The sequence below is a fragment of the Lampris incognitus genome, chromosome 4, assembly GCF_029633865.1.
Source record: "Lampris incognitus isolate fLamInc1 chromosome 4, fLamInc1.hap2, whole genome shotgun sequence".
In the NCBI taxonomy this organism is placed as follows: Eukaryota; Metazoa; Chordata; class Actinopteri; order Lampriformes; family Lampridae; genus Lampris; species Lampris incognitus.
In genome coordinates, this window is record NC_079214.1 from 55745919 (window position 1) to 55757927 (window position 12009).

The 12009-nt window shown below is 46.1% G+C and overlaps 1 protein-coding gene across 1 annotated transcript in view; it reads right to left on the bottom strand.

Moving 5' to 3' along the window:
* celf6 (CUGBP Elav-like family member 6) overlaps nt 1–12009 on the bottom strand; it is a 232116-nt gene that overhangs the window by 86591 nt on the left and 133516 nt on the right. The window contains exon 4 of the mRNA XM_056279375.1: nt 4352–4480. Within this exon, the coding sequence (XP_056135350.1) occupies nt 4352–4480 (129 nt within the window). The remainder of the gene's footprint in view (nt 1–4351; nt 4481–12009) is intronic.

The window sequence follows — 12009 nt, forward strand, 5'->3', positions numbered from 1 at the left end:
GATTTGTGTGCAGTCACTCATAAAAGAGATTATGATGACAAAGGAATAGTAATATAATCTGCCTATCTAACCGAATCTTTGTGCCTAATAATTTCAGATGGGGCGGGAGGGCTTTACTCAAGGGGCACTCACATCATTTTAAACTTGTGTATTTAATGCATACAAAGGAAAAGTAAACACAGAAGTTGTCCGGGAGACGGGGGAACAGTCATTTAAAATGACAATAAGGGCTGACTTAGACAGATAATAGCGATGCAAAACATATAAAATGTATTTGGAGGACTTTTCTTTCTTCTTAGTGTACGTTTTCTGACCATGCATTCAAATAGTATGCCAGGAGTATAGCTACAGACAGATGCAATCCCACTTTGTTAAGAAAAAGATGAGCGTTTGAAACTGGAATATACTCTAAGTGAAACGCTGTCATTTTACAAATCTCCTAATAAACTGAAGACACGCTATCCCCTCTAAGCTTTACGGCGCCACACAAGGTATTCTCTTATGTGCCGTTCTCCTCCTCGCCTTCAGGTAGTCGGTGTGTTAAGTCAAGAGATGCCTAATTAACAAACTCCTCTGGATTAATTCTGACCCTTTTTCCATTAATCAAGCCGGACCGGTGTCTTAGGACCAGCCGGGCTCTCCCCGAGAACCGCTGATAGCCGTTTAAAAAGCTTTCAACATCCCAGTTAAGATTTGTTCATATACATTTATTCATCGCCTATTCCCACATGAGCCAAGATGATTCATTTGAATTACAGTCGCTGATATGTGGACCCGAGAGAAGTTCCGGGCCAGGCAGCGGGCCCTTCACTTTAGACATCTAAGGAGGAGGCTTCGCCTCCCAGAAACACGAATGCATAATTTCTTGACCAAATCAAAAAAAAAAAAAAAGAAGGAACTAGAGGACACGCGATACATAATCAGCTAAGGACAATTTCCAAATTCACCTGAGATGATTCCCCCTGCTCTCCCGACACAATGAATGCTATACGATTTAAAACTGTAGACCGGGTAAAGCACGAGTAATGAAGGCCATGTGTTTCCTCTCTGGTCTGACAACCTCAAAGTAGCGGAGAACTACAAAGCACCAGCAGCTAAGTCACCGGAGGTCTTTGATTTCACCACAACCATCCAGCAACACTTTCTCTTCTCGGGGACACCCCCCCGCCCTCGCCTCCGCCCCGGTTCGAACCTAAAAGGTCTCCGCTCGTCTAGCTGAAATGAGGAAGCCTGCTGCGTGCCATTTGACTGCAAGTCTGTATTTGAAGGAACAAAAGCATTTAACCTTTTGTAGTTGAAATAATAAGGGACAGTTTGTTCTGGCATTCAAAGGCCCGTGGTTTTGGAGGGCAAGGCAGCTTGCTGGTTGCTGCCTCACCCAACAACCATTTAATAAGGCTATCAGCCATTACTCCTGGGTCCGGGTGACCTGACCAGAATGGTCATGATAAAGACCCCAAAATTGTGCCGCGTGGCACTGCAGCATTTATGGCAAGATTCGTATCAAACACGTTGGGTCCTCAACAATTCCCCATCTGGAAAAAAAAGGCAGAACTGAGAAGCCTCACTTTTCCTTGGCCTAGAAAATAAAAAAGTTCAGGGACGCAGAGCATGACATCTCAAAAGAATTGGAAGTGCTACAACCTCATAAATTATAGTGCACATTTGAGTTTTTTGAATTTGATGGCTGAGAATGAGGGTAGGGGGTGGGATGGGGTCGGAAGAGATTGCATTGCTTTCAAGCAAGAGGTTCTGCACTCCCTTTTAAATTCCTAGGGAAATAATATGTATGCATGAATTCTATCCCGCTGGATGGGTGACATTTATAACACAACTTAATTATAGACCTAAAAGCCATCTCTCTATTATTCCTGACAATTCAGGGCTCTATTCAACTCTGGCAGCAAGTGTTGCACTTTTAAAGTACTTTGAGGAGTAGCGCCACAGAGAGATGGATGTTAAACTTCTCGGCCTTTTTATTGGGTGAAGAGGGGCACTGAAAAACCCGCGAGTGGCATAAATTTACACCAACAGGGGACAAAGGCTCCATCATGGAACAGATAGCACTGTCAATTTCAAGGTCTGTCTCATTCAAATTACGGCAGCCTCGTCCTGAGGTTGGCGGCTGGCAAAATAATTTGCCGTAACGTCTCCTTAATGATTGCGTGGGACTGTTGCACGGTGAGTGATAGGACCAGCCACCTGAATATGACACCGTTGTCTGGGACACACCCCGTGAGCATGGCTAACGTTAGTCTACAATTGTCCTTTTTCATAGCGGAGAGAGAGAGAGAGAGAGAGAGAGAGAGAGAGAGAGAGAGAGAGAGAGAGAGAGAGAGAGAGAGAGAGAGAGACCGTTCGAAACCAGCGAGAATCCAAGGCAAATATCAACACAGCTAATGTGCGGCCAGTGAGGAGTGGAGAGAGGGAGAGAGAGAGAGAGAGAGAGAGAGAGAGAGAGAGAGGGAGAGAGGGAGAGAGAGAGAGAGAGAGAGCATGGAGGTGGGGACGCAGGTGAAAAGAGGTGATGAAGCGAATGCGTAAAAAAAGAAAAAGAAACACTCGGGGGCATCCAGGTAGCATGGCGGTCTATTCCATTGCCTACCAACACGGGGATCACCAGTTCGAATCCCTGTGTCGCTTCTGGCTTGGTTGGCCGTCCCTACAAACATGATCGGCCGTGTCTGCAAGTGCGATGTGGGTATGTGTCCTGGTCGCTGCACTAGCGCCTTCTCTGGTCAGTTGGGGCGCCTGTGTGGGGGGGAGGGGGGAACTGGAGGGGGTGGTAGCATAATCCTCCCCCTGGCAAAACTCCTCACCGTCAGGTGAATAGAAGCGGCTGGCGACTCCACATCTATCGGGAGGAGGCATGTGGTAGTCTGCAGCCCTCCCCGGATTGACAGAGGGGGTGGAGCAGCGACGGCAGAGGGGTGAAGCAGGACGGCTCGGAAGAGTGGGGTAGTTGGCCGGATACAATTGGGGAGAAAAAGGGGGGGGGGGGATAAAAAAAAAAAAGAAACACTCTTTTCTGACACAGCAACACTAGCCTTATTTCATTTTATTGGCTGTCAATCGCTGTGCGGCATCTGAGTGGGCCGGGAGAGAGGGAGCCAACAAGGAAGAGAGAGAAAGAATGAACAAGGGACAGGGTAAAGAAGAACAAAATAAAGGTGGACTGCTTGTAGGGAGACGCAGCGCAATAGATCCGGGATTAACAGCGAGAGAAACAGATGTAGACACAGAAGCATGCGGCTCAGTGTAGCCCTCCTTTTCTCTCTGAATCAGAACCAGAACGAGAACCAGGATAATTTAAGTCACCCAGATTATCAACACTCCCCCCTACCTACCCACACGTCCGTTTTATTTACACACATTCAGATGCATCACACGGGAGAGGAAATCACAGAGAATGGGGGGGGGGGGGGGAGTGCCTTGGTTTCGCGGCGTTTTCATTCGTGTCATTGTGCGGGGCAGCTATCAGTTTAGAGTCTGCGAAACGGGGGGGACTCAAATGAAAGAAGGCAGGACAGTGGGCTTGAACCACACATGCATGGCGGCCATCTTTAGCATGCCTGCACAGGAGTAACTGAACGGTAGCGAGAGCATGAGCTCTTCTTAAACACAGGCAGGAAAAAAAAAATCTACAGTGTAATGTGAGCGACAGCGGCGAAGCTCGGAGCAGGGCTGCTTTATTTACAGTAGGACATTATCGTCCACGGGCGTCTCCGAGGACCAATGACAGCAGTGTGGGAAACAAACATAATTACACCCCCTCCGCTTTTGTGATAACAGCGCAGGGAGTTGGGGTGACGTATGTGTGTGTATGTCAGTGTGTGTGTGTGGGGGAGGTAGGTGAGGAGAAGGAGGGGGTGCTTGTGATTTATTTGTTGAGTATCTACCTGGGGAGGAAGGAGATGGTGTCTTGAAAGGAAACAGTGTAAGAAGAGCTAAAAGAGGAAAAGAAAGCGAGGGTGGGGGGGGGCTAACAGAGAATGTGAGAATGGGAATAAAAGATGGAGAAAAAAAGGGTGAGAAGAGACGGGTGGCAAGAGGCAAGTGTGAACTTACAGTGTTGATGACATATGGAAGAAACGTGAGAGAGACACAAAACAAGGAGGTTAGTAAGAAGAGAATGAAAGGAAGGATGAGCTCACACAGGAGTTGGGGGAAAAGGACAGTAAAGGAGGAAGAGGGTGTCACGATGAGATGCAAGAGTGAGAGAGACATGAGCGACTTCCTTAAGCAGATAGATAGATAGATAGATAGATAGATAGATAGATAGGTGTTTGGGGTGAGAGCAGGGGGAGGGAAGGGGAGGGGGGGAAAGAGAGGGAGGTGTATGGGCTCTGACCCTTACTGGCCCCATCAGGCCCTCGTAGGACGGTGCACTCCTCTATCTGGCCGAAGGTCTCAAACAGCCGCCGGACATCTTCCTCGCTCTGCTGCTTGCCGAGCATCCCCACAAACAGCTTCCTGTCTTCTAGAGAGAAAACGGGGGAGAGGGAGGAAAGGGGAGGGGGGGGGAGACAGACAAATGCTACAGCTGATGGCACCATTCTGCTGAGCTGTGATGAACTTGCGCAACACTCCCCCCCACACCCCCACACACACACACCCCTCCCTCCACCGACCCCTTTAATCAGCAGTCTGCTGTGTTGAGCTGACTGTACTTTGCTGTAGGTGTTGTCGCTGCTTTTGTTGTGATGTGTGCCCTCTGTAAGGTGAACGTGTGTAGCTCTGTTTCCAGCAAGCTACCCTAGTCAGTCTGCAAAGGTGGTGTTTGAAATGGATGCTGTTTGGAGCAGATTCCGGATATCGGGCAGAGATGGATTAAGAACGGAAATATTTCGCTCAAGCATGAGTGGTCTTAGATCCCAGAGAGACAAAGTTTAGAGAGAACTTGCAGCACAACGGCAGTACATTACTTGCTAATAGACTGAGGAGAAGGAGTTGGGATGCACAATAGCCAAATCAAGTTCATGGGGACTGGCGAGAATCTGGCGATACGATATGTATCACGATACGATTCAATATATCGCGATTTGTTGCGATACTGTAAGAAAGGCGATGTATTGCGATTTCATAGGCCTGTGTTCTTTGTGCTTATGCTACTTCCTGTGTCAGTTTACGTTGTTGGGTTGGAGCGGAGGAGTCAAACGGCTGAAGATTACGACACCGTTATCTAGTGGTTGTGGGGTTACACACAACACAAAATATTTGTCACGAACCTTTACATGTAAACAATAAAAAATCGATACAGTGGTTTGAGAATCGATAAAGTATCGCAAAAGGTAATATCGCGATACTCGAGTGTATCGGTATTTTCTTGCACCCCCTATAATTAAGGGGAAATGTCACTCCAGTTAGACTTAAAATAAGTTTAGCAGATTAACAAAGAGAATAATTACCACAAAAAAGAGAGTAAAAAGTAAAGCTCCAAATCCTTCAGAGGTTTTGCACTCCAAAAAAAAAAAAAAACCCCAATAAAACATGGGTGATTACTTTTACGTTGAAATCCTGATCTGGAGTGTGCCGTTCTGTACAAATTGTGCTTTCCAAAATTAACTGCTCAGATTTTTATCACATGCACCTTGAAAGTGATTTGGTAGGTCATTATCAGCCTGAGGTGTTGGAAAGTTTAAATTTGAACTCTTAGCAACAGTATTATATCACTTGTGGGGAGTCTGGAAGGACTGTAAATTTTGCTCACTACTCTTGCGTATAAGAAAATCAAAATAAAAAAAAAAAAAAAAAAATAGTTTGATCAGGGTTCCCATACTGCAGTTGGTCTAATTCATGGAGAGAGCTTGTGTTTCTGCTATATTGTGTACATTATTCCGTGCATGTTGCCAATTAGGCTGACTCAAAATGTAGTTTCTCTTTTTCCTTGAATCCTTTTTACTCATCTCAGTTCTTGGTCTAATATGTAGTGACACTGTTGCTGCAAAATGTAGCACATAAAAATCATCCCCCGGTCCACACACACACACACATACGTGCACACACACACACACACACACACACACATACACTGTCACCCTATACTTGCGGGGACCCCTTTTTGACTACATTCATTCCCTAGCCCTTAACCCAAACCATCATAACTACACGCCTAACCTTAACCATTACCCTAATTTTAACCTAATAATAATTCTAATCTTAACCCCAAACCCAAATCCTAACTCTAAAATAGACCCTTTTCCTTATGGGGACCCATAAAATGTCCCCACAAGGTAGGTGGTTTCACGTTTTTCTATCCTAATGGGGACATTGGGCCCCATTAGGATAGAAAAACCTGGCACACACACACACACACACTAAATCAAAAATCAAACTACAGTAAAGTACACTATGGTAAACGAAGGTTAAGTAAAACTGAACTAAACTTTAACTAAAGTAAACTCAGCAGAGAGCACCGGGAGTCACAGAAACTCGGGGGCTTTACTCTGAATGTCAAACTGTCAGCTAACCCTCCCCTTATAACATTTCCCTTTCCCTCGGCGGGACAAGGTTATGATGGGGAAATCAAGTAAAAGTTGTAAAAAGAACAGTAAAGTTGTCAGAAAAGAAAGCAGGCCACATTTCTTACACAATCTGAAAGTAGGCTGAATCTTGTGAGATTCAAAATCCAGACTGCGTCTTCCCTGCAGTGCTGACTGAGGGTCAGCCTGCCCGCTGCCTTCCAAAACCAAAACAAATTGTGAGGAAATTTAAGTTGACCGTGATCAACTCTGAAGGTCGTTTTCTCTCTATATTGATCTTTTTTCCACTGGACGGCTCCATCGTAGCAGCTCCATGGACTCCAGAGGGGGGCACTGTGGCCTAGACATAAAGGCCTCCATATTGCTAAACTTTGGTCAGTCAGGACACAGGATTTTTCCAATTAATCTTCGCGGTGCCTTGGCATAAGACAGAACATTCATCTTCTTTACATCTTCTACATTATGCATCCCCTATTCCGCTGTGTTGTGGAATGAAATGGCTACTAGCAAGAACCCATCCCCAGATCTGATGGAAAGTGGCAGGGAGAGGAAGAGGAGTTTATTGGAAATGACACTGTTGATCTTCGGCGTGAGTCATTTGACTGTGGTGCGGCGCGAGGAAAGATTGGGGGGGGGGGGGAGCGGAGGCCGAGAGCATCACCTGGTCCTCGACAGATGTGACGCCTCCTGTACCTGCCAGGCCCCATTAGACGCAGCTGTTCTAAAAATAAAGTGCCAGGGCTTCCTTTTTGCAGTGGGGAGATCAGATCCTGTTCCATTCCTGTAAAGTTCAAATGAGACACATGCCTGCTACCGGCTTGGCCTCACAAATGAGCACCTGCATAGCCAATAAGGCCATGCTTCTTGCACTCCGACCATCACTTGCCAGTGCTGTTACAGCAGTGTCAGGCCTTCATCAGAAAGTGAAAAATACCCCCTGCACACATTACATCTCCCTCCTCCCTCCGTGTTCCTGTCGGCAAGCCAAGGATTTCTCAAAACGCGCCGGCACGAGCCAAACCCAGCACCTCTGCTCATTGTCTGCCCTTGGAGCACCAGGCAGTGAGGTGAGCAAATGGCCTGAAGAAAGCGGCCAGGAGACACTCACATAAAGTGAAGACTGGGGTCTGGTAGAGACTGATGACAGCATGAACATATAGCTGAAAATTGGGCATCAGCTGGGATGCCGCATAGCTGTAAACTCGTCCCTGAACAGGTGCTACAGAGAAATGAGCCTAACCCCACCCGGCCTACGCTAGCTGAAGGTGAGACATGAAGTGAGACCCTGGCACCATCAGAGCACGCCTCCTTTTACTCGACTGCCCCTCCATCTCCCACACTTTTCACCCAAGTGTCGGGAGTTACAACTTTAATGGCGAGAATGCACTTTTACAGGCCTCTTGCAGTGTGTTAATGTTTTGGGACAAAAGTCCTCATCTCAGCTTTGGCCCGAAGGAGATCTAATGGCAGCTTTACAAGACTAATTAACAAGCCATGAGCGAGGTAATGAACTTTCCAAATGCGCTGGCAAACACACAAATAAATTATACCCCGGTGAAGGTGTTAAAAGAAAGTGCGAGTGTACTCCGGTTCCTCTGGGAGGATCGTGGCGAGAGAACGAATTTGGAGCCGCTACCTTGTCATCACTTGACCTGAGAGACTCCCTCAGCTGACCCGCCGCGTGCCCCGGCCACAGTACGGATCGCTGTTAATTATTCCACTTTCCACCTGTCTCCAAATCAGCTCTCATTAGACTCTGCGAGCGCCTTCTTTAATCCTATGGCTACTCACCAGCTTCAAATTGGCATTTTTATGAATATGAATAAATATCTTGTAATAAACCCTCTGCACAAGGAGATGTTTCACTGCAGAGTTGAAGTCTCCATTAAAAGTGGAGTAGAAAAAAAAAATCAATGGCTGCTCAGTCAATGTACGATAATACATTTGCATTAAGAGAGGTGAGAGCTTTTCAATGGGGCGGACGTGGGATATAGTGGTATGTCGAAACTCTTTTGAGCTCGCTGTTTGACCTCCCTTTGTGCTTATCTTTAATTGAGGGAGACCCACCTTATCCCTCCGACAGAGCTAAACTGTACAGCTGGAGAACGGGTGAGCTCTGCAGCGCTACTCTCCCCTACTCTGCAGAGACCTCTGTAATCAACACTTTCAAACCTCCCAACCGCCCTCCACACTGCTAGCAGGTGTGTGTGTGTGTGTGTGTGTGTGTGTGTGTGTGTGTGTGTGTGTGTGTGTGTGTGTGTGTGCGTGTGAGAGTGAGGGCCACAGTCGATGCATGTGCGTGTGTGTATATATGGGTGTTTGCCTGTATATGTGACAGCCATTCGTTTTGGCATGCGGAACATTTGGAATAAATGAGTCTTGGGTTATAAAATGTAATAAGCAGATGCAAAACTTGATCAACCATTTTAAAATTGTTTGTGCTTGTGCTCTCTCTCTCTTTCTCTTGCACTCTCTCACTCTCTCTCTTGCTCTCTCGCGCTCTCTTGTGCTCTCTCATTCTCTCTTGCTCTCGCTCCCTCTCTCATTCTCTCACTCGCGCTCTTGCTCTCTCACTCTCTTGCTCTCTCACTCTCTTGCTCTCTCTCGCTCCCTCTCTCTCTCTCTCTCTCTTGCACTCTCTCTCATTCTCTCTCATTCTCTCTCTCTCTCTCTCGCACTCTCGCTCACTCTCTCTCACACTCTCTCTCTCTCAGCATAGTGCACACGCCTTTACAGGCAGTCATTCACTCATCTCTGTCTTTGTCTCTGCCGAGCGCCTCATCTCCTGACTGAAGGTGGGAGTAATTGTGTGGAAAATGGCTGCGTGTCAGTCTCCTGCCATGTCCGAACCGAGGTGACATGCGGACAGCCCCATTTTATGAATGCAAATAAAAAAAAGAAAAGGAGATCAAAAAAGTTATCAAAACACAACTGACATCTGACAATTGCTTGTCTCAGGAAGCCTTTTCATTTCAGTGCCCGCTATATTAAAAATTAATGGATTTTGCACAGACGCCATATGCTGTCAAGATTGATGCCTCTCTCTCTGGAATAAAGTGCGACTTTTGTTGTAGACTGCAGTATATGCATATAGATCGTGCTTTTTCTTCTCCCCTCCCTGTCTCTGACTCATTTTCTCTCTCTCTCTCTCTCTCTCTCTCTCTCTCTCTCTCTCTCTCTCTCTCTCTCCATCTCTTTGTACCGCTTGTTCACTGTCATCATTTCCCTCCCTTTCTCTAGAGGCAAAGAATGATCTGCTGTAAAGCCTACTTTGCAAAAGTTTCTACTTTTGTTTGCCAATAATGTGAATATTCTTTTTTTTTTAAAGAGTTACTCTAGTGCTCCTGTGTCGATAGCAAATATGTGTTATTTGGTTGCGGTTTCTTTTATGATTTCGTCTCTCGCAGCCTGCTGGCAGTGGTGTGGGAGGTTTGGTAGTAGTAAGTGCTCTGAAAGCACAGACAGCTGCATCCAACGATAAAAGATCCCTGCTAGGCCGCTGGGTGTATTTCAAACGCGGAGTGGCGTTCCAGGCAGCACAACAGAGAAGTTGTGCTGCTGATGGTCTCATTAGAAAAGCCCAACGCTGGCATGCTGCAGCGTGGGAGGATCTGTTACACCATAGTGGGCCCACCACCAAGCACGGAGATGAAGTAATAATAGGAGCACCTTCCTGATACTGATTTACATTTTCGTTTTAATAAACAACCCACCCCCCCCCCCCCGACCAACAAGTACCTAATTTTGCCAAGTAGGTTCCTGTCGAAGCCAGCTTTGGGTTTCTGTGTTCTTCGTGCTTTGAGCCCTGCACTGGTCAAATGCGTCTTGTCATGTTTTTCCGAATATATATTGATATATATATAAATCTGGACTGCATTACTGGAGACACTGCTTGGCTGCCCCCTCATCACGTTTTCTTTTTATATATCTTATAAATCCATATAATTTTGTTATCCTGATGTCTGACTAATTTTTTTTTTTTTTTACATGGTGATGGTGGTCTCGTGGTTCAGGTCCTGGGCTGTTCCAGTGGCATCTGGACACTGCTCGGCATCCTCCTCATCACCCATTCATCCATTATCCAAGCCGCTTATTCGAATTCGGGTCACAGGAGGCTGGAGCCTATCCCAGCAGTCATTGGGCGGCAGGCGGGGAGACACCCTGGACAGGCCGCCAGTCCATCACAGGGCCGACACATTCACACCTAGGGACAATTTAGCAAGGCCGATTCACCTGACCTACATGTCTTTGGACTGTGGGAGGAAACCAGAGCACCCGGAGGAAACCCACGTAGACATGGCGAGAACATGCAAACTCCACACAGAGGTTTACCTGGCATGACCCCCAAGGTTGGACAACCCCGGGGTTTGAACCCAGGACCTTCTTGCTGTGAGGTGACCACTGCGCCACTGTACCGCCCCTCCTCATCATATTCTTCATATATTTTATAATTCCTTTATAATTCTGTTATCCTCTATGAATGTTGTATTCTGTACATTGTGTACACACAACATCCATTGCACATCTGTCCGTCTTGGGAGAGAGATCCCTCCTCTGTTGCTCTCCCTGAGGGTTCTTCCTATTTTTTCTCCCTGTTAAAGGGTTTTTTAGGGACTTGTTCCTTATCCGATGCGAGGGTCTAAGGAGAGCATGTTGTGCTGCTGTAAAGCCCCTTGAGGCAAATTTGTAATTTGTGATATTGGGCTATACAAATAAAATTGACTTGACTTGACTTGACAACGCAGCCTCCCGGTAAAACCGCAAATGCATTCTTAGATCCGAATTACAGGCATCCATCTGCTTTAAGAGTAGCTTTGAAATAGACTCACAAACTGTTGTAAATTTACACCTCACAAAACCAACACAGCAGTAGTACCGGATCTGAAATGTATGAGTCTGGTTTTGGTTGTTTCTCATTAAGTAGATTAAAATCTTGCAGTGCATATGTGAAGTAAGTTTGATGATCCAGGACTTGCACTGTCCTCAGAGATCCCCCCAAACCCCCAACCAACATACTCTCAAACGGTGAATAACTCAAAGCCAAACCTTTAGTTTGGAAAAAAAAATTTTTTTTTGAATTTTTTTGAGCCATCATGTTTTGGTCCTTGCAAATATATACTTATTTCTACTGGCAAAATAGCAAGATTTAAAAACTTTATAACGTTAATGATTTTAAACATAGACTCCCAGAAATGCTTGGAAGTTAGCTGAACTCTACCCTGCAAGTAGATGACAGGATAACAGAATGAAACTCAATCCCCGCAAGCCACTCTTTACCTTATGTCCTCTGTCAGAATGAATTCAGAAGCGCTCACATGTAACCTTTCACTACATCTTACTAATGACAGCTCAGGTACCTATTCCAAATGCTGTAAGACAACTAAAAAGTCCTACGAAGGTGCTGATGAAGACAGATCTGCACCTTATTCTGCTCCTGTGCACTCAACGTCTCCGCTCATAGTCATAATCTGACGTATACCAGTAGATTATCTCGAATAGTGAGGCGGTAAATGGGATAATGAGCGTG